The following is a 22,291-nucleotide window of genomic DNA, read 5'->3' on the forward strand; positions in this document are numbered from 1 at the left end:
TTTTATAAACTAAAAAGTGGGCCAATTTAGTCCCAAGAAGTGTTGAAGTAGTGCACTTACAAGTATACTACTAGTACATTGATATTAGTATACTTATTACATAAAGTATACTTGGGAATAAACTTGAAGTATACTTCTTTTTTGCGAGGGAGTGGCGTGTAGGTGGCCGTCACTGTGGGTGTCACTAACAGGCGTGGAGCAACTTCCTGATCACAATCTGCTCAGTCTGAGTTCCTCTGCTGCTTTCTCATCCACCGCTCACATCCTTTAACACATCAGAGTTAAGAATGAACACATATCTCTGTTAGTCTTTGGTTCAGTTAAATGAAACGCAGCATGTGTGGAAGGTTTCTGGATGTTTACAATGAGCTGATCTTTGTCATTTTTGACCAGTTAAGATGGACATTTGGGCTCCTAAGCTGCACCCTGCTGCGTGGACGGTGATGAGTCTCCTCTGCGTGTATTCTCATGGTGAGTACACCGTAAGTGAAAATGTACTTTAAGAAGTAAAAGTCCTCACTATGCAAAATGGCCCCTTTCAGAGAGTTTCATTATGGAGCCTTCAAGGTCCTGAAAGATCATTTATTATCTTTATCTTATGCACAAAAGATATGCTATTATCATGCAGGGATGTGGAGCCTTTTATCTATAGCAATGCATACTAACTAAACTGTACCTAAGCTGTATATAAATGTAGCCTAGTGGAGTAAAAAGTACAATATTTACCTCTGAGATGTGAAGTAGAAGTAGAAAGTAGCAGAAAATGGAAAAACTCAAGTATAAGAACCTTGTATTTCCTTTCAGGCTGTTTGTTTGTTTTTTAGCGTTTAATTCTTTGCAAATGATGCAATGATGTTTTTACTGATCCCAGGTCAGTGTCATGTACAAATACTGAACTCTCTCTCTCTCTGTGTGACTCCTGTTTCCTAATCTGTTGGTTCCCAACCTTCATGACTTGTGTCCACTTAAAACAAACCCGTATGTGCATGTGACCCCCCGTTACAGGTTTAATTTATGTGTCAACCAAGTGATTTCCCCTTCTACATTTGGTATATTTGAAATAAATATTATTATATTACCAGTCTATTACAAGACATCGTGCAATGCATTATGGGTGAAGTGAAACACTTCACAGAAGTGGAAAACATGGTGGACACGGTATGAGAGGCAGGTACAGAACAGGTACACAAAACAGCATAAACTAAACGCATAAACGGTCGTTAGAACCGTTAAAGATGTTCAGAAACAATTCAAGAATATAATACAAGAATCCAAAAACGTAATGGATAAACAGTTAAAATAGCTTAAAAATAATAGATAACAGATGAAATAGTAAAAGGGACTATTTGTAACTTTCAGAAAAGCTTGTTAACAGCTTCACCTGTGGTCATTAAGTCAACGAAAGTCAGCGTCCTGTTGCTCGCGCTTGTGCTCGCTCTACATAGACATGAACGAGCATCGCTCAAAACAGTGAGGCGACACACGTCAGCTAAAACCACAATATCACTCTACATTTAATTTCACATGTGCGAGCACGCATGGGATCCCAACCCCGTAGATTTATACCTGTAAAAAGTTACAAACAGTCCCTTTAACTGATGTTCCAACAGTGTGTTGCCATAGCAACAAGGGAGAGGTGGCTAACTTTACAACCCTTAAATTAAGTCTTTTTATGCAACAGACTTAGATCAGCTTGATTAGATTAGTCTAACCTGACGACCTAAGGCCAAGACTATAGTCTTAAACTAAAGTTTATGCAACTCGCCCCCACATTTCATTTGTATCTTATCCAGGAATTCAGACCCCTGACTGATGCATTTACAATCATGTGGTACATTTTAGCAAATCTATTTAGTACAATAATCCCAAAACAACAAATACAACCTGCAGATACTGATTCATTCATTCAGCTTCAGAGTGACGTCTTGTTTTCTGTGCGTTTGTGTGTCAGAGGTGACGGTGAGGGGCTCTGATCTGAAGCTGTGTGACGAGGACCAGCGAGTGTGTGTGACTGACCTCAGAGACTGTGGCCCTCGACCTCCTGCGTCCATACAGAGTGAATACACACACACACACACACACACACACACACACACACATAAAAAACACACTTGTTTTTTACACTTTGTGTAGTATTTTCATTTTATTCAGCTTCTACTCCACAGTAGTAGTATAATACTTACTGTACATAGTAGAATTTATAACACACACATATATATATATATATTTACTTCGGTAAGGTTTTGAATGCAGGACTTTGAAGTGTGGAGTATTTCACACTGTGGTATTACTACTTTTACTGAAGTAAAGGATATGAATACTTCCTCCACCACTGACAGTCGGATATATTGACGTTTGGCTCCACCAGAGAAGCATCTCCCTCTGTTTTGTATCCACATACTGTTGTGAATATACATACTCAAATATGCTTATGTTGGGTAGGAACAGGTTTAATAATATTGATTTAATAATATCCATAGCAGCTGTTGTGGGTGAGTTTGCATAAGGATAATATACGGAGAAATCAGGCCACATTTCTGTCACTTTTTGACTAATTTTGACAAAGTGAGTCACCTTTGAACTGTGTACGTTATATTTAAAGCGTTATATTTAAAAATATTTAACTCTGAATGGTTTGATGCCTAACAGTCTCTTTCTTCACAGAAGAAACAAAAATATAAACACAACACTTTTTAACAAATAGTTTTTTAGGGAGCGTGCCATTGGCATGCTGACTGCAGGAAATGTCCACCGGAGCTGTTGCCTGTCATTTTGCTACCATAAGCCGTCGTGTTGTTTCTCCTGCAGAGACCCTGGACATGTCCTGTTGCTACCAGATGTCCCAGAGATCCATGACGTGTGAGTGGAGTCGGGAGTCAAACAGCCACACTGAGCCCGACGTCTCCCTCCTCTTCAGCAGGTAAACACTGACCAAAGGGAGACGGCTTACTAATGAAATATGTTTTGGAAGTTGTAGCTATCATTTCATGTCTGACATGTAGAGGAGCCTGTGTGACAATTAGGGCTGCCAATTAATCACAAGTTAATCACACATTTTTTATCTGTTCTAAATGTACCTTAAAGGGAGATTTGTCAAGTATTTAATACTCTTATCAACATGGGAGTGGACAAATATGCTGCTTTATGCAAACATATGTATATATTTATTATTGTAAATCAATTAACAACACAAAACAATGACAGATATTGTCCAGAAACCCTCACAGGTACTGCATTTAGCATAAAACAATATGCTCAAATCATAACATGTCAAACTGCAGCCCAACAGACAACAACAGCTGTCAGTGTGTCAGTGTGCTGACTTGACTATGACTTGCCCCAAACTGCATGTGATTATCATAAAGTGGGCATGTCTGTAAAGGGGAGACTCGTGGGTACCCATAGAACCCATTTACATTCACACATCTGGAGGTCAGAGGTCAAGGGACCCCTTTGAAAATGGACATGACAGTTTTTCCTTGCATAAATTTAGCGTAAGTTTGGAGCGTTATTTAACCTCCTTCATGACAAGCTAGTATGACATGGTTGGTACCGATGTATTCATCAGGTTTTATAGTTTCATATGATGCCACTATCTTCAGTCTAGCTTTAAAACAGAGCCGCTACAACCTCTGCAAAAATGATTGCGTTAATGCATTAAAGAAATTAGTGGCGATAAAACAAATTTGTGTTAACGCGTTATTAGCGCGTTGACTCTGACAGCCCTAATAATAACTTCACAGAGACGATAAATCACATTTCTCCCAAAAAATCCTGTTGCAAATAAGTACGTGAATTAATTTCTTATTGTTTATAATTTATATAGACTCATAATACTTTCTAAATTCAATCCCGAAGGGTTCAAATGAAGGGGGAGGCCTCGATAAATTGGCTCTCCGGATGTGAATTTTCCCCAATAAAAGGAATACGTAGACAGTCCGCTGAATTTTAACTTAACTGAGTTAAGTGTAAAGATGAAGCAACAGATGTGTAATATTGACGGTAAACTCTTAATCTCTTTCTTTTTCTTCTTCAGCGGAGATAAAATCTTCTCCTGTCAGGGAATCTTCAACCCGTTAGCCGTCCTCAGCGTAACAGCCAGGATCAAAAACTACATGATGGGGACGGACACCTGGTCCCGCCCTCACACCGTGGTTCTCTATGATGCAGGTTAGTGGACCAGATACTTCATCACGTCGTCTTCCTCGACTGTTAATTCATGTGAATTGTCCAGCAGACTCCTTGTTTCCTTGTCTCCTCTCCTCAGTCAAACCCTCTCAGCCTGTCCTAGCTGTACTCAACTCCACTGAGGACTCGGTCGTTGTTTCCTGGAGAAGCAGCGGTGACGGCGACTGCCGGCTTCGCTACCGAGTCGACAACACTCACATATGGAGCCAGGTTAGTATCACACAAACACTCAGAACTGATGAACACATTGCACTCAGCAGGGGTGGAGGAAATACTCAGATCTTTTACTTAAGTAAGAGAAGCAACGCTAAAATACAGTGTACAAATACTCTGTAGTGTCAGCATCAAAATATACTTAAAGTGCAAAAAGCAAAAGTACTTATTTTGCAATTTGAATGACCAATTTCATAATCATATCATATACAGTATGTTATATTACTGGATTATAATTATAATAAGTGATGTGTTCATCACTTTAATGTTGATGGAGGTACAATGATGAGATAGAGAGGGCAGAGCGGAGAGCTTAACAGTTGCTTCACAGAGCAAAGTTGTATATTGGGTTAATGAAAATATCACAAACCGTTTTTCTCTCATACATTTGCTGTCTGTTTTTTATGTTTCCAGGCTCCAGATTCTGTCCGTGCACATCGCTATCAGACGCTGACCTACACAATCAAAGACCTCCTGACGTTTACCGTCTACAGAGCTGCTGTGGCCTGCAGAGAGGAGTCCGGCATCTGGAGCGACTGGAGCTCTGACGTCAGCGCGAGGACGCTGGACAGGGGTAACGGTTTACATTCAGACAGAGGGACTGGATTCACTAGAACAGGGGTCAGGGGTCAGCAACCTGCGTCTCTTTGACTTTATTCTCGTAATATTATGACTTTTTTTCTTGTTATATTATGATTTTATTCTGAAAATCTCAGATTGTTTTTCCCTCAATGTGGCCCTAATACTCCATAGTACATTGTCTCTTTGGCCCTCACTGCATTAGACTTATATACTATATAATTAGACTATAAACTGTGTTACCTTCATCACAATGATGCTCAAATGTTTTGCGGCTCGAGACAGGTTTTTTTTTTTTTTTTTTGGCCTAAAATGGCTCTTTTGATAGTAAAGGTTGCTGACCCCTGAACTAGAACAACTGTGGGAAGAAACTGAGAATACCTGGCACTACAGTAGAATAAACAATTACATTAAAGAGCTGGAAATGTTGTTGATAGTGTGCTTTTTCTTCGCCAGTGCCGTCCAGGCCTCCAGAGGTGTGTTACAGAGTGGAGAAAACAGACTCTGGTGGATCTTTTCTCCTTCATCTCATGTGGAAGGTACATCGGAAATACTTTAAATAGTCTTATCTATCTAATAAAATGGTTTCCCTTTTCATCATGTAAAGAAAAGTCATCTTCGGTAAGTCCTCTCTCGTCTTCTTTTTGACGTTGTCTTCAGGGAATCGTTTGGAACAAGTCGTGATTCAATATTTTAATCGCTTGACAGCGATAATATAATAAAAATAAAAACAAACTCAAATTTGACTGACTTTTTTGTCAGAAGACTACGACTGAAACTAATTCAGGTGCCAGTCTCACAATTTCAAACAAATGTCTCCAAACAAATGTGGTATAAAATATCTCTCTGCAGGACCTTGACCTCCGTGATGCCGGAGGTCGTATCCTTGGATACCAGGTGAGCTACGAGCCGGTGAAGAAGCTGCGGGACAGATTCATTCAAAACTTCACAGAGGTGACGGCGCTGCTGGTGGTGGCGGCAGCGGAGGGGAACTTCAGCGTCACGGTGGCGGCCTTCAACACGGCCGGCTACGGACCTGCTGCACGTCTCAGTGTTGACACACAAAGACCGAACGGTGAGTTGGTGAGTTGCATGGTCATGTCCTGGGGATGTGTTGAAATGCACCAAGACGCAGAGGAGTTCTGAGCAGAAGTGAGTCCTGAGAAACACACACAGAAATGTGTTTATCTGTTAAATCAGCTTTCAACATTTAAACTGACATTATCGGATTGAAAGCTTACACTCTCCACTCCATGCAACATCCTGGATGTGTTTTTGCTATCAGAAGGAAGCAACAGATCAGTGTCACAATGTTCACATAAAACTTATTGCAACACAGCACTCAAATGTTCTCTTTAATTATGAACTTGTACCAGAGAAATGTTGCATAGTTATGAACCTGCAAAATGCTAAACAAATTTAAATAACGATGGATGGAAAAACGCTGCTTTAAATCATGTGATTATGTCAGTGTTGATGCTGATCATAGTGATGAAGATGCAGATGATCTTGTCCTATTTAATCACTAATAATCCTGTTGTGTTGTTCTCTGCAGCTCTCCCGCCGGTCAGACACTTGTGGGTCTCCAGTTCTTTCCCGGCTCTGAGAGGCCTCCAGGTCCAGTGGGAGAACCCCACAGCCCCGTCCTCCGTCCCGCCCGTCACTCATCTCGCCGTTCAGTGGCGCTCCGAGACTCGTCCATCCTCCAGTGGCTGGACCACAGTGGACAACGCCACCACCTCCACCGTCATACCAGGTGAAACTGTGCTGGACTATTACAACTCCTCATTTATTAAATGTCCAACTATATTAGAGAAGATACTTGTCCTACGTTTAGGTTGTGCATGTTTTAAACTAAAGATCCCTCAGCCAGTGTGAAGAAAAGGGAAAGTAAAAGTTCAGAAATAGCTTTTAAAAAAGGTTAAAACATCAGGGACTGATCAAACCAGGCCCAGTGGCTAACCAAATTACTAAATTATCATTTTATCCAAGGATAAATATTTGTCTTATTGTCAATAAATACAATGAAAACACCTAAAACCAACAATTAATGTATCTTCTAACAAGTATAAAGCCTGATATCTCTTCTTCCTCTGTGAAAACACATAGCACCAAACATGGATTAATCCACCGCTGAAAGTAGTCCCCAACAAATGCACTATCTCCTCCTGTTTAAATAACATTTGATAAAAACTACAGTGAGCAGCTATTTTAGGAAGTTACTGAGCCTTTTTTAAAAATAAATAAATGAAACTATATATTTCTGTGCCACATTGTTGTTTTTGGAGTTATTAATAATGAAGTATAGAATATCACCATGCAGCCTTGTGCTTTTGAGCAGGGGAAATCTTTATAGACGCCTCACAGTTGAATGCCTGACGGTGCACATTAAATGCCTCTGATTTCCTGTGTAATCTACCACCATCTAGATCTGTCATATGAAAGTCATGCCGTTATTTTCTTATAATCAGCTGCTTGTTAAGTTGCTGTGAGAGTCAAACACTTCCTGTTGATGTCAGTTGAGTTGAATAAATATAAGAACATAAACAGTACGTTCTATTTACAACATGTGCAGCGTAATCTACAACAGTGTTTTAGGGTCATTGTAGGTAAAAAAATATATATTATGTAGCTGGGAGAGGGGGCGAGATTATAAAGTCATAAATTCACGAGAAAAAAAACTCCAAAAGTGCAAAACCGTGGTACCGCCAGCCACCATCAGAAGTTTGTTGCTCCTAAAGTAGTGTTATTATGGTAAAGATGGCCTCTGAGTGAAGTGAAGGTCCTGAAAGATGCATATACATGTTTTGTTTCATGGATGAGAAGCGATGTGGTTCCTTAACAAAAAAAATCATTTGTTCTCATTACCACGGTATTGCACTCCTTTTTTTTTTCTCATAAATTTAGGAGTCCATATTTTATGAGTTTCTTTTCTTGTAAATTTGCCACTTAAATCTCAGAGAATATCCAAGTTTTTTTCTCATAAATTTACAAATTTAACCTTGAAATTCTTTTTTTTTAATATTTTTTTCTGAATATTACCCACTTTTTATCTACAATGGCCCTAATATGCCGTTGTAGTATGCCAACTGTGTCATGGTGTGTTTACAGACGTTGACCCTGATGAGTCCTACCTGATCAGTGTGATTCCCGTCTACAACCAGCAGTGTGGATCTCCTCAGTCGCTGCCTGCCAGTCTGCAGCAGGGAGGTAAACATGGTGGTCATGATGAATGCATGATGCATCCACCCTTTTAAACAAAGTTAAACCAGCTCAACCTGCGACTTCATCCTCAGCTAGTGCTGCGTTCCAGACAACTCGGAGGTCGGAATTAGGGCAAGATTGAAGGGGAAAAAAAATCAGAGATTTCCAAAATAAAGTCAGAATATTAGGAGAATAAAGTCATAACTTTACCAGAAAAAAAGTTGTAATATTAAGAAAATAAAGTAATAACTTTATGAAAAAAGTTGTAATATTAAGAGAATAAAGTCATACCTTTACGAGAAAAAAATAAAATAACACGTAAAATTACTACTTTATAATATTATGACTTTATTCTTGAAATCTCAGATTAATTTTTTCCTCAGTGTGGCCCTAATACTCCGTCGTACCGTCGTACCGTCGTACCGTCGTACCGTCGTACCGTAGACCTACAACAATGATAAATAAAAATGAAAAAGTAAACAAAGAACAGTTATTCATTTCCGTTTTTAAAAATCCCCAGGGAGCCTCTGGAGAGGAGCTGAAGAGACGCAGGTTGATGACCTCTGGGTTAGTTGATGGTTGTGCTCTTCCGTTGTTGTGTGATGTCAGACAACTGCTTCTTCCTGAAGTCGGGTAGATTGAAGCCAGGACAGCTTGCACACCACATCCTCTCGGTCTGATCCGTGTTCAGACTGTATTATTATGGAGCTTTGCTGAGATTAGAGCGGGAGACTAAATTACGTTTATTGAGGATTTATTGTGTTAAAGGAAATCGGTCCGTTGTGTTTTGAATGGAAGATATTGGACACCGCCAAAGAATTGATAAAAAAAGATTGATTTCAACGTGAACATCATCTCTTCGGGACAGAAAACCTCCACGGAGACGTCCAACGGGACATACTGATGTGTGTGTTTTTCACAGCTCTGATGGAGGCGGTCCAACTGAAGGTGGTGGGCGTGACCAAAACCACGGTGACGATGGCGTGGGCGTGGCAAAGGAGGGCTGGACCAATCAGAGTGAACAGATACAGCGTGAGGCTGAGGGAAGACTCGGAGAGACGTAGTAGGTTAACGCAAGTTTTCTTCATCAGTCAGTGAGTCTTAATAATGAATTTATGTCACAGTACTTTGTAGTGAGTTAAATCCCACTTCACTTTGTTGCAATAAAGTCGTGGACTTTCTCACTGCTGTTAGGAAGCTTTGAGTGAATCTGTTGGTTCATCTAGTAGTAGTTTGATTTGACCATCTATCTGTAACTACGGAGCACGTTGTCTCCTCTCCAGCTCTGTCTTTGTGGCCCGACCAAAAGACAGAGCACACCTTCCTCGACCTGAACCCCGACACTGAGTATTCTCTTCTCCTATTGGCTGACGAAGTTTCCAGAAGCATCATCCCCGTGAGGACACATTTTGGTGAGTTTAAGTTAGAGTGTCATTTAATCATCACATTTGAACTGTTAATCACAACAGGAATTAAGACTAGTTACGATTTGTGCCAATAGTCATTCTTTAAGGCTATCAAATATTTATTCTCTTGCTGGTAAACTTTTCTCATTTAATGTTAACCCTTTATAACCTCATGAAATTATGACTTTATAAAGAATACTGGATGTTAAACCTGTTTAAATGAATCCCTTTATACCTGTAAAGTTCACAAAATCTAACAGTCAAGGGCTAAAAATGATTTCAGAAAATAAAAATAATAATAATAATAATAGGCTAAGAGAGTCTAAAATCCCCCCTGGTTATGATGCTTTAGATAAATAAAATAAATAAAATCGTGTTTCCCATAAGTGTTTTACTGTGTTATAAACATCTAGAGTGTGACTTCAGGTTAGAGGAATACAAACATTAATTCACAGTAAATCCTGAACGATCCATGAATGTCTAATTCCAGATGAGGTGCCGGCAGTGGCAGCAGCGACTCCTCTGCTGCTGCTGGCCGTCTCTGTGTTCATCATCTCCATCCTGTCCAGGACTCTGTGAGTCTAAAATCACATCAATGGGCCAAAAAAAAGTCCTTTGAAAAAACCTGACTTTCTTACTCCAGCTGTTAAATTCAAATTCATCTATAGTACCTTTACTGTGCAGGTACAAGTCGTACTTCTTCCCGCACATCTCCAGCCCTCGGGGCAGTACGACAGGCCAGTGGCTGATGGAGCCGAACCACCAGGTGAGTGTTACTGTCGTTTTGGCGTATGCCAGATTCAGTTTTTACAGCCGAATCCAACAGAAACAATCTGTTGCTTAAGCTCATATTCAGTTTTAAAGGTTCTCTATACGATACCCAGAGCATTAATATATATCCTCGAACAAAGATCTAAAGGAGTAATGTCTACCTGAGCAGAGAATGAAGTCTCTCTCCCTCTCTGTGTGTGTTGGAATCAGAGCTTCTCTGCGCTTTGTTCGCCGGCCCGTCGTGCATGCTTTTAGTGCATGTGAGCGTGCCCCACGGCATCGTCACGATAGCGGTTCCCCCCTCAGGTTAACGCTGTTGCTGTTGTTAGAACAGTTAGCTACGATACGCTATGCCATGTTGAGAGTCGTGTGGAGGCAACAGAAATGCTCCCGATCTGCATTTAGCACCTTTAAAAATTAACTTTTCTTAAAACAAGAACAAAAATCTGCATCTTTTCACTGTTTCTCTCCTTTCAGGACTTCTCTGAACATTAGTCTCAGTATGTTGGAATGAGGCAGCTGAATGATTTTTATATTTAAAAAAATGTAAATAATCTCATTTGATTAAAAATTGATTATTTAATGGGTAGGTTTTGTTGCATGAAACTTTGAGTTTCTGTCAGTTTGTCAGACCCCTCAGCGTCACTCAGTCAGTAAAAACTTAATGCTTAATGTTGTGAAGTAAACAAAAACGCTTGCTTAGGATTAGGCAACACAACCAATTATTTAGGTTTAGGAAAAAACAACATGGTTGAGCTTAAAAATTCTTACGTTTCTACAGTGAAAATGAAACTGAATGCTGAGAACACGGGACATGAACTAACAGCTGATTGTAACGTGAAAGTGAAAGTTAACGCACGGGATACAAACAGCGGCCTCCTGGATGAAAGCCCTGTGTTTGTTGGACCCATCCACCTCCTCTCTCACCCGCCTGTGTGTCTTTTCGCTTACTGCTGATGGGTTTACATTGTAGTTAATGGAAAGCCCGAGTCGTCTCAATCAGACGCTGACGGGTGCCTTGTGCGTCGGTATCGAACGCAGATGGCCGTGACAAAGCATCGGTATTTGACGCCCTGGGAAGGAGAACGGGCTGGCAGTTATGTTGGTGACAGATTTGAGGATCCATCCCTGTAATCAGACATGATTTAACTCTTGACTTCCATTATATTTAGGAGAAAGGTTATGCATTTATAACTGCCAGAAATGGAAACTTCCTGATTGAAATCCATTGTTCCCCTCAACAGAAAACTGCAGAGATAAACATCCTGGACATGGAGGACTTCCAGGTGACGGATGTACTCGGAGAGAAGAGTCTCATCACGGTCGGTCCAAAGCCCCGGCCCTCCTCAGAAGAGGACCTAAACGAAGACACCTCTCTGCTGTTGATGAGCCGCCTCAGCAAACTATCGGCCCTCGAACTGGACCCGGAGTACATTTCTGATGCTCCAGTAATCACAGAGCGCACGCTGGTTTCTCTCCAGTCCTACCACGCCGACTACGGAGTGAACTGCCGACATCCCGATGAAGTTTTCTTACCCGAGGAGAGCCGAGATGTTGCTCTGCTGCATGAAGCCAGCAGCTGCTTTCCTCAGAAAGAGGAGGAGCACAGAAAGGTCGACTTGTCCGAGACGTCTTATCAGAAAGAAACCGCTGTGAAATGTCCTTTTCTCGAATTAATGGCGAACAGTCACTGTGTTTATCAGATGACCTGTGAGGCCGAGTATGTGGCAAACTCGTCCTTTGTGGGCGAAACGGATGTGTGAACAGTGAGTGGACTGATCGACTTCATCTGATCTGTGAGACTGATTATACAGCAAACAGCTGCTTAACTGTAACAACTTCAGATGAAGAGTGAATCAACAACTTCTGTGTTGCATGCTGGGTCAAAAGGTCAAACACCTTTAGCTATTCTTACTGTATCCTCACCACTGGAGGGGCAAAACGTATTGCTTTGGCTGGTAGGTGGCACCTACATGAAAAGAGTTTATTATCTGATCGGTGGCCATTTGATGAATCCTCAGATGCAGGCTTAGCGGGCGTTCAGACTGAAACCAGACCTGCGTTAAAACATTCGTTGCTTCAGGTACTAGCGAGACGCGAAAGTGTGAGTTTGAAGGTTTGTTTCAGACGCCAAAACACTGCACAGTGGTTTGCAATATTTGATCTACCATCACGAGGTAAACAGTAGAAATACGGCTTGATAATGACACTTGATAATAAAGTGTTTTAAGATTGTTAATATTTGTTTCTCTGCAGAGCATCAGTCGGTCATTAGCTGCTCTTGCTGTGGGACTGTTTTTGGTTTGCGTTTGTTTTGCTTTAGGGTTTATTTGCTGTCTAGTCCGCCCTGGCAAGTGAGCCGATAGCGGGCAGAAAGATCTGGGTATTGCCCTTTGGGGGCGGACTAGTTTCTTTTCTTTATTTTTGTTGTTTGTTTTTGTTTGTTTTGTTTGTCAATCTGCCTGCTTCCCCACAGTGTATAACCTCACTCAGGTGGAATCCCAGTCAGACAGCCAGGGCAGGCTTAAGGTGTGGGGTGGGTTTCAAATCGTTTGCAGTGAAATCAATCACGTGTGACTTATAAATGTGTGAATTCACTTAGCGTGTTAACGCCTTTATTTGCAGTGTATACCAGTGTGTAATTCAGCTCTGCCCTGTTAATGTAGCTGGGGTTTAAACAGTGTATAGGTTACAGTGGGGAATATGAATTGTAAAGTTAAATTTCTGTAATTAAAACTTCTGCTCTTTAAAGTTACTCCCTGATTGTCATTCCTTAGCCAGCACTTGTGGTGGGTGTTACACTCTGAACACAGCTTTACCTCTACACTTTCAGGGTGTGTTCAGAGCATAAAGTCAACTTAGTCTAGCTTTATTTGCAGAATGACGATTCTGCGCTATTTTGCTCGAGTCTTTTGGCGTTGTCAGCACCGTTGTGTCAATGCATTGACCTCATTCAAATGAATCAGGGTTATACTCTGAACACAGCATTAGCTCTACACTGTCATGGTGTGTTCAGAGCACAAAGTCAACTTCGTCTAGATTTATCTCCGTGAATTTCTGTGCAGTGTGTTTATTGCCAGTTAATGTTCACATTGTACAGCTGTAGCTAATGAGTAATGTACATACCGACCGTTTTATCGGCCGGGAAGAGAGAGAACGAGTGAGACCCGTTGATCGTGTGGCTAGAAAGGATCTGTCTTGTGTAAAAGTCTCATGAGAGTTCGGGTGTGTCGTCTTTCTAATTACGTATTTTCAGTCTGATATTTCAACAGTTTTACAACAAACTTTCTTGACTTGCAAAATTATCTTTTAAATTGACAAACATCATCTGTGTGATTCATGGTGCAATTCAAACGGAATCAAAAAAACTATTTGTCTCTCGACGTTAACTACTGTAAATATTTTTTCCAAAATAAGGTCCCTCGGTGGTCCACCGGAGGACGAGGGACTTCGCCTCTCTGTGGTCTACTTACCTTTCTTTATTTCACATTTCGTCTCTACAGTATTTCAGCTGCAAAAATACAAAATAGGTTCTTCAAAAAAACATCCACTCAGTTAGCATGTTAACATATTTAATATTTCCAGTTTATAGATATTTATTGTGCATCAATCATCAGTCAACAATCAGCCATTTTGTCATTTTACTGCTCATATGAACAGGGAAAATCAAACTTCTTTTAATCTTATAATCAGTCAGTTATTCTTCTTAGCTCCAGACTACATTTAATAAATGTAGAAAGACGGCTGGTATTTGATTTGACAAAGAAACACATCAGACAAAGCTGAAACTTCAGAGGAGTTTGAGATTGCTGAGATATGGATGCATGATGGATCAATATTTTGTCTAGATTTGTTTAAAACAGGCGTATAAATGCCACGACAATGTGCACGGTTTTTAGCGTGTACGCCTTTCTTGATTTCCACGTGTCATTTGTACGCCATGTATCCTGTACTGACTGCAATGTAAACGCATCCGTGTATAAATGCTACGGTGAGAGTTAGTGACGTGTTTTACTTAGTTAACGTACTTATTTTAAGCCCAACCATGACATTTTTCCCTGATTTTCACTAAGTGGTTTTCTTGCCTAAAGCTAACTGCAGACGTTTGCTCAAATGACACGCAAAAAGCGGCGTACAAATGACCCACAAAAACACTAAAATGCGTCCTCATGACATGCGGTATGTTGTAATGTCGTGGTATTTATACACTTCCCATGAGACCGGGTTGGTCGCTGTTTTTGTTTGATTACAGATCAAATCTTTCTGCATTCGTCTGGTATTAGAGCCGTATAACAGTGTGCACTTTCTCCATTTCTTGCTAAACTTTGCACTGTTGACTTTGATTTGATCCGTTATCACGCTGAAAGTTCAGCGACTGTTTCAAGTGAGAGTGTATTGTTTGTCATGTTTTGTACAGTTCTGTCTTTGCCTCTATCTGTAGGCTGTACCACTCCATGATTTGGATTTAACAGTAAATACAAACCACATTAAAGCACCGTGTTTAGCACAACCTGAACAATCTCTCGACTGCGCAGCAGAGCAGCAACAGTTCAGAAGCTGCTGGTTTATTTTAGACCCATCTAACCGTCTGGAGGTTTGAGTGCTAAAGGTCGGAGGTCAAAGGTTAGAGTTCATGCCGATCCAGTGTCTGATCAGCTGGTGGGCGATGGTCTGTCTGGGAGGGAAGGTGAAGGCTGGATTGGTTCCTCTGAATGAGTCAATCACCTAAACAGAACAAAATGAAAGTTAGATTGAGAGTTGGACTAAACAGCAGCATTTCCAGGTTGTGTCCGTAAAGATCTATGTTCTAATGGTTCTCACTGATACTATTATTATTGATATTACTTGTTATTGTTTGTACCTGTTGCCGTGGGAACCAGCGAGCTTCCTCGATCTCATTCTCGTCCACTTTGATGTCGGTCGACATGGCGACGGCGAGGCAGCCGATCATGAGGTTGGAGGGCATCGGCCAGGGCTGGCAGGAGACGTAGCGAACCGGTCCGACCTTCACTCCGCTCTCCTCCTCCACCTCCCTCCTCACCGCCTCCTCCATCGTCTCGCCTGCAGCAGGAGGAGCAGGTCAACGTAGACGTAATGGTTAACGTTTGGGTAAGTCAGAGCAATGTGTGCGTGTTAATGTGTTTGTGTTGGTTACCAGGCTCTACGAATCCAGCCAGACAGGAGAACATGCGAGCAGGGAAGATCTTCTTCCTTCCCAGTAAACACTGGTTTCCATCAGGGTGGATCACCAGCATGATGACCACTGGGTCTGAAGACACACACAGGAGAGAGGAGCTGCATCTACATCCACAAATATATATGGAAGTATATTTTATGCTTATGGAAAGTTTTTCTTTGAAGTTCAATTGAGTTGATTTGATTAAGTTTACGGCTGCAACTTACGATTATTTTCACAGTTAATCAAACCAGCAGTCCAAAATTCAAAGTGTTCACATTACTATCATAGAAGTCGAAGAAAACAGCAAATACTTTTCTCTTTGAGAAGATGTTTTTTGAAATTTTTCCTTATAAAATGACTTGTATCTGTTGGGCTGTCAAAGTTCACGCCATAATAACGCTTTAACGCATTAACACAATCGATCTTTCGGAGGTTGTAGCGGGCTCAGTTTTAAAGCTAGAAAATAACGACGATACTGGAATCAAACTATAAAACCGGATGAATCCATCGGTACCAACCATGTCATACTAGCTTGTTATGAAGGAGGTTAAATAACGCTCTAAACTTACGCTAAATTTTGGCGAGGAAACATTTTCCATTTTCAAAGGGGTCCCTTGACCTCTGACCTCAAGATATGTGAATGTAAATGGGTTCTATGGGTACCCACGAGTCTCCCCTTTACAGACATGCCCACTTTATGGTGAGTAGATCTCGTACCGACTCGTGGATAGCAGGTGTTGTGAACCCCCTTCAGGCTCCTGCAGTCGGCGTTCAGGCAGCTCCTCTTGTGTCCTCCCTCCTCCAGCTTGGTGCTGCTGCCACATGTCGGACAGAAGCTGTAGCGGCTGTGCCAGGCCAACACCGATCGAGCCTGAGCCACAACTCCTGCAGGACGAAGACGGGGAACAAATATTGAGTAAAACCTGCAGTAGGCAGAATGTTTTTGGGATCCATATAAAATCTGTTGCTTTAGTCGAGACCAGAGAAAGATGCCACTCACCGGCGTCTTCCTCGTTGAACTTCAGCAGGTCTCTGTTGGGCGTCTTTGGGAAGAGGCAGTTCTTTTCTCTGCAGCGTTTAAGAAGCTCAGCGGCGTCTTCATCTGTGTTGATGGCAAACCAAGCGGGAGGCTCCTGGACTCCACCCTCCGTCTGAGAGGAGGAGGAAGAGGAGGGTTTTTTCCTCTTCTCCACTCCCAGGAACACGAGCACAGTCGCAGGTTTCTGGAGAAGGTCTTTAACTGCTTCATATCTGAACCGACACAGCTTGGTGTCAACCTGTCGGGAGATAGAATCACGATCGTTAGAAAACAACTTGAATCTGTGATGTGGAAAAAGTCCAACTGACCAACAATGAATCACTTGAACTAGCTTTCGGCTGCAGGCTGGAAACATCACACTACTGAAACGACAAGAAAGTCCATTCATCGAAGCGTTCATTGATTTAAAACGAAGGTTTAAATATGGACTAATCCAGGCCAGACCTCTCCATCACATTTGAAACAATGGATCCCACCATTATCTTACATGTCCTCATTAATCACGAATACAAGGCTACTCTTTTACGTAGATGATGTGGCACTGTTCAGAAACGAGTCTATTAGGCATACCGAAAAGAAAAAAAAGGGTGAAAACTAAACAGAGAAAGGTGGGGACACTTTATTTTGTAGCCAGCAAGGTACCGAAAACAAGCATACCCTACGACACGGTGCAGGAAGAAGAGAAAATATTGTTTATGTCAGGTAATTGCGGTCTTCGTTTGACAAATTAAGTTAGCAGGAGGTGAGCAGCAACTTCACATGACAATAATCACAACTCAATTTGATTCTTTAGATTGGTGCGAATTTATTTTTAATCCCCGATGAGCCGCCTCAAGTTTTCTCTCCAAAAACAAAATTTTACAAGATTACATTTGAACACATCATGATAACGTTATAAGTTACCTTCGCTCAATTACTGAATAGAGCTTGAACGCATCATAATGTAACTCAGTGCAACTTTTAGATTAGCTGTTAGCTCCGTTATTTAACCAAGCAGGACTGTATAATGTTAACTAGCTCTCCTTCTGTCGATTTCAACCCTGATTTGTTGAATATAGCATTATCAGGAAAATGTTCTATTGTGTTCTATTGTAGTCTCAAACCCTGATATCTATGGTACCTGCGGTACTGTAGAAAAACGAGTATCATGTTTTCAGAATTTTGTCTTTGAATTGGTACCAAAGCATCGGTCCTGACATCCCTAATAATCACACATGCATCTTCCTCAATGCTTTAAGAAGCCTTGGTGTTATTTATCACTTATCACTTGAATGATTCTTCTCTATGTATCCTTCAAAATTGACTGTCCATTTCCAAATATTGGGAGAATTTTCTTTGGTACCCGTTTTGTTTCCGAGGCCCCCCCTTCTAGAAGTGATCATGGACATTTATTTCCCACCACTGAGTCAACTTTAACATTGATAATATTATGCTTGTAGCTTCGGTGTTGCTAATTCCTGGGAGACTTTACAACAAATTCATTGTAATTGTTAAAGTATCAGTAACATTTGCCTTCGTACCCCTGCGTTGTCGTTGTCCTGGGAGCTGCTGACCATGGGGCTGAGGCTGGAGAACAGGAGGTAGACCGTATCTGGGTCACTCTGTTTATCCTCCAACCAGACCTTATCCGTCCTCTTGGCGCTCAGCCGGTCCAGCGTCTCTCTGCTGAAGTAGTTCTCCTGCTGGTCGAGGTCCTCCGAGCCCGGCAGCACTCGCTGGCAGCCGTCGTCCATCCGGCCCAGCAGGTTGGAGACGTGTCGGTGGCCCCAGAACTTGGCGATATCGTAGGCGGTCTGCGACGAGCTGTTCACCGAGAACTTGTCGCAGCTTGGAGATCGAAAAACAGAGGTTAGAGATTTTAGGAAAAGCATTAGTTGTGTTTCTGTTCAACTGTTTTGGAGCGAATAAACTTGGCTACAGCGTAGTTTGGTCAGAAGTTGGCGCTATAGGCTTCGCATGGCTGTAATCTGCCAGTAAGCAGAGTAGAAGAAGAAGTAGAGGTTGCAAACCGCGAACAAAACAAGTCGCCATCTAACCATCTACGAGAGAAAAATGGAGATAGGTCTTCAAGAATTTAATAGTTCTATTAGCTAGTATCAGCCATGCTTCATGCTGTCCGGTGGCCAAAAATGTATTAAAGCAGCTTTGAAGTGATATTCCACCCAAAGTCAAACACTTTAAAGGTGGAGTGTTTTATAAATCACATTTTTGAGTGTAGTATTTCTTTAATTTCTTTCTCTTCCTCTCAGCTCTCCGTACCCATGCGACAGCAGCGCCTCCACCACATGGTAGTGTCCGTTGCGTGCGGCGAGCATGAGGGCCGTCCAGCCGCTGTATCCTGACTGGTTGATGAGCGAGGGGACATTGGACAGCAGCGTGGACAACTGGGTAAGGTCTCCTCTGGCTGCAGCATCCAGAAACGTCGCCACAATCTCCTCCTTCGCACTCAGCTGGAGGCTCGTCATTCTGGCCGCCTGGACAACGAAAAATCAACCTCATGTAAATATGTGACCACAAACAATAAAAGGGATATGATTGGGTAGAAGCATTTTCATACGATAAAATAGTTTAATTGAATAGTTTGTGTCGATAGAGCCTTTTATAGCCGACGTAATCAAAAATATGGGAGCGCATGTTCGCGACGGAAGTGGCGAAGTGCCTTAAACCTGCATTCTTTCTAATAGCCAGCAGGGGGCGACTCCTCTGGTTGCTAAAAGAAGTCTGATCGTATAGAAGTCTATGAGAAAATGAGTCTACTTCTCACTTGATTTATTACCTCAGTAAACATTGTAAACATGAGTTTATGGTCTCAATCTCTAGTTTCAAGTCTTCTTCAATACAGCATGATGTTCATTTAGTAACTTAGGTCCCAGATTTAGAGTCAGATAGACCATAAAGCAGGGGATGCTTTAGGGCGGAGCTACCTTTTGATTGACAGGTCGCTACCACGGCGTTGTCCGTGTTTTAGTCTTACAACTTTAACCCTTTCACAGTGTGTTTTCACTTCAAATTGAGTGAAGGCTTTTACGAGGACGCCTACATGTCCTGTTGGTGTTTGTGAAGACAGCCATGCAGAAGGATTTATTCCATCTCATTAAAATGTAATCAGGGCCTTCGGTAGTTTTCTGGAAATTTGTTTAAGTTTTTAGCAACCTTGGTTGAGTTTACAATCTAAAAATAAATAAATAAATAAATAAATAACTAAATAAAAGCTTCAGAAAGTACTCAGACAACTTCACTTTCTTCACATTTAGTGCAAAAAACAGGATTTTACAAATGTTTGCAAATGCATTAAAAAGAAAACTGAACTCTCCCGTGGTCGTAAATATTCAGACTCTTTGCTTTGACTCGTTGTAGTTCAGCTCAGGTGTCTCCCGTTTCTCTTGATCATCTTTGAGATGTTTCTACACCTTGATTGGAGTCCACCTGTGGTCCATTCAACTGATTGTGACCTGATTAGGAAAAGGCTAGCACCTGTCTATATAAGAGCTCATAGCTGAGCTGAAAAGAAGGCTGTGAGGAGCTGCAGAGCTCAGAGACTGGGTTGTGTTGAGGCGCAGATATAAAACAGTTTCTATCTATCTTTTTTGGAGTTGTTTAAATTTAACTGCACGACATCCAGTGTTTCTAAAATCCTCGTTACAGCCATGAATATAGAGATGTTCTGTGCATGGCTGTACCTGATAAGTAAATCTACCTGACAACATCTTGTTTTGTTTTATTGTTGTTAGCAGGCTGACATCTATTATATATTATTATACTATGCTGCATTTACTTCTCAACTCAAAAATAAAATCATACATGATCCTCACATGTCCAACTCAATCATTGTTTTAATTTAAAACATAAAATTATACTTTTAAACATTAAGTGTACTCTGTACTTTATCACCTTTCACCTTGTTATATAGATTTATCTCCCTCCCTCTTATTGGTGCAAACAGCTGTCAATCAATCTCAGGTTACACCCATCAAATCACACTGTTACAAAACACAGCTTACATGTAACAGCTTGCAAAACACATGTTGTTTTAATATTCCCATAATGATTATTAATATTACAGCTTCCACTACAGAATGATGATGTTATTGTTGTGATGTGTTTAGAGTTAATATGTGGACTCATACAGCAGATCAATCAGCCTGTTACATGAGAGGACTGTGATCAAAGAGTAAAGAAGCAGAGAGAAGAAACTCTGGTGTTTTTTTGACAACAGCCGCTGCCGCCATTTTGGACTGACAACAGTAATAATAATGATAATAATAGTGAGATATAATGAAAGTGTGACCTCGCGTTGAGCTGCGTGTTGTTTCTCTTCTGTCCGGAAGTGAAGCAGTGTGTGTTTGTAGTGTTGAATAAAAGGTGAACAAGCTACGTTCAAGAGCAACAGAGAACTGTGCTGCCTTCAAGTGCTCCTTAAACTGCAGTATTTCTGAGTGTTAAAGCAACAATATTCAACTTTTTTTTTTTTTTTTTGTTCTTGTTGGTAAAAATGCTAACATGTTAGGGAAGATGTTAGCTATTTATTATTATTATTATTATTATTTGTATATTATTTTTTAACGTCGTCTTGCTGCATGATTTTGTCTAATCTGTTGTTGGTTTTATTCTGTTGCTCCTTTTATTGGATGACATTATGTATTATTGCCTGTTATGCACCTTTCTATGTCCTAACCCTGTTTTTAAATATGCTATATCAATAAACTGACTTAATTTAATTTGTTTATTTATTTTATTATTATTATTATTATTATTATTATTATTATTATTTACTTTTAGTCATACTTGTTTTATTTGAGAACACTTTAAAAGAAAGATCAGGCTCTTTTCTTCCTATAGACATTTTATTTATGTTGTTGGTCATTGGTGCTTTATTTATATATACATATATTTATAAACACCTTTTCTTTTCTTTTTTACATATTTGTGTAGACCTACACACATAATAGTCCTGTCTATGCCTACTTTATTTGTCCAGCTTTACTGTCCCTGTTCTTAGCTGTTATGTCTATTTAGTTGGGGAAATACTGTGTTACAGCATTAGTAGGAACAGTAAATATATATATATATATATATATATATATATATATATAGAATACATTGATAAACCAAACTACAACATACATACATATAAAATGTAAACATAGGATATCATACTATATACATTTGCAAAGTGTGCAAATTTGTTGCAGTGTTTTTTATACTGTATATTTTATTTAATACATGCTATTTCTGTGTAAGTACATTGAGAGCAATGCAAAAACTCCTTGTATGTGCACACATATACTACACACATACACACTTTACTGTTCATTCTGTTGGTTATTCTTGTTTTTTTTAATGTGTTACATGTTCAAAATTAATCTAATCTAATATCTCTGTTTTGTTCTAACTGTCTTCCATTGATATTGTTGGTAAAGATATTAAAAACTTTGGAAGTTAGATTTTCCAAGGAGCCCCTGAACGCAGCACACTCTGCACTTTGCACAGGCTTTGCAGCGCTTTTGTTTTTCTGCTGCGTCGTTGCTGCTGTTGAACGCAGCTCGCAGGCTTTCTGTGAATATTTATCTGGAAACATCAGCGAGTTTCAAAGTTCTGAGAAATTACAGCAATAATAATAATAGTAATTCTAATAGTTATTATTATTAATAATAATAATAATGTATTATTATCAATAATAGTTATTACTGATAATAATCATAATAATAATAA

General features: G+C 40.5%; 3 protein-coding genes across 4 annotated transcripts in view; 2 read left to right on the forward strand and 1 right to left on the reverse strand.

The window, feature by feature from the left end:
* Window positions 1-22,291, forward strand: part of LOC119492980 (actin, non-muscle 6.2-like) — an 840,607-nt gene that overhangs the window by 20,681 nt on the left and 797,635 nt on the right. The window lies entirely within an intron of this gene.
* Window positions 140-13,156, forward strand: LOC119492955 (interleukin-6 receptor subunit beta). Of its 2 annotated transcripts, XM_037777871.1 has the most exons (15): window positions 140-471; window positions 1,952-2,056; window positions 2,809-2,920; window positions 4,037-4,170; window positions 4,268-4,398; window positions 4,816-4,975; window positions 5,437-5,519; window positions 5,833-6,055; window positions 6,536-6,736; window positions 8,092-8,190; window positions 9,107-9,247; window positions 9,468-9,596; window positions 10,081-10,165; window positions 10,275-10,356; window positions 11,606-13,156. In XM_037777871.1, exons 1-15 carry the CDS (start codon window positions 399-401, stop codon window positions 12,122-12,124), a joined length of 2,277 nt encoding a protein of 758 aa, XP_037633799.1. In that variant the 5' UTR covers window positions 140-398; the 3' UTR covers window positions 12,125-13,156. The 2 variants fall into 2 exon arrangements, with proteins under 2 accessions (XP_037633799.1, XP_037633800.1); XM_037777872.1 differs by lacking the exons at window positions 10,081-10,165; window positions 10,275-10,356 and having other exon boundaries at window positions 11,606-11,943.
* Window positions 14,856-20,992, reverse strand: nudt12 (nudix (nucleoside diphosphate linked moiety X)-type motif 12). The gene is made up of 8 exons (XM_037777900.1): window positions 20,868-20,992; window positions 18,839-19,053; window positions 18,100-18,406; window positions 16,541-16,817; window positions 16,258-16,425; window positions 15,517-15,630; window positions 15,223-15,422; window positions 14,856-15,086 (listed from the first exon to the last, which is right to left on the reverse strand). The coding sequence occupies exons 2-8, from the start codon at window positions 19,042-19,044 to the stop codon at window positions 14,979-14,981; spliced, it is 1,380 nt and encodes a 459-aa protein (XP_037633828.1). The 5' UTR covers window positions 19,045-19,053; window positions 20,868-20,992; the 3' UTR covers window positions 14,856-14,978.

This window comes from Sebastes umbrosus, chromosome 8 (genome assembly GCF_015220745.1).
Source record: "Sebastes umbrosus isolate fSebUmb1 chromosome 8, fSebUmb1.pri, whole genome shotgun sequence".
Taxonomy (NCBI): domain Eukaryota; kingdom Metazoa; phylum Chordata; class Actinopteri; order Perciformes; family Sebastidae; genus Sebastes; species Sebastes umbrosus.

Bases quoted from the DNA above. Each gene is read 5' to 3' on its own strand.
- LOC119492955 (XM_037777871.1), top strand. From the start codon at position 399: ATGGACATTTGGGCTCCTAAGCTGCACCCTGCTGCGTGGACGGTGATG. The intron at 6,737-8,091 runs GTGAAACTGTGC...GTGTGTTTACAG, and splicing joins CACCTCCACCGTCATACCAG to ACGTTGACCCTGATGAGTCC. The intron at 9,597-10,080 runs GTGAGTTTAAGT...GTCTAATTCCAG, and splicing joins CCCCGTGAGGACACATTTTG to ATGAGGTGCCGGCAGTGGCA.
- nudt12 (XM_037777900.1), bottom strand. From the start codon at position 19,044: ATGACGAGCCTCCAGCTGAGTGCGAAGGAGGAGATTGTGGCGACGTTT. The intron at 16,818-18,099 runs GTACGAAGGCAA...ATCTCCCGACAG, and splicing joins AGGACAACGACAACGCAGGG to GTTGACACCAAGCTGTGTCG. The intron at 16,426-16,540 runs GTGAGTGGCATC...TTCGTCCTGCAG, and splicing joins GTTCAACGAGGAAGACGCCG to GAGTTGTGGCTCAGGCTCGA.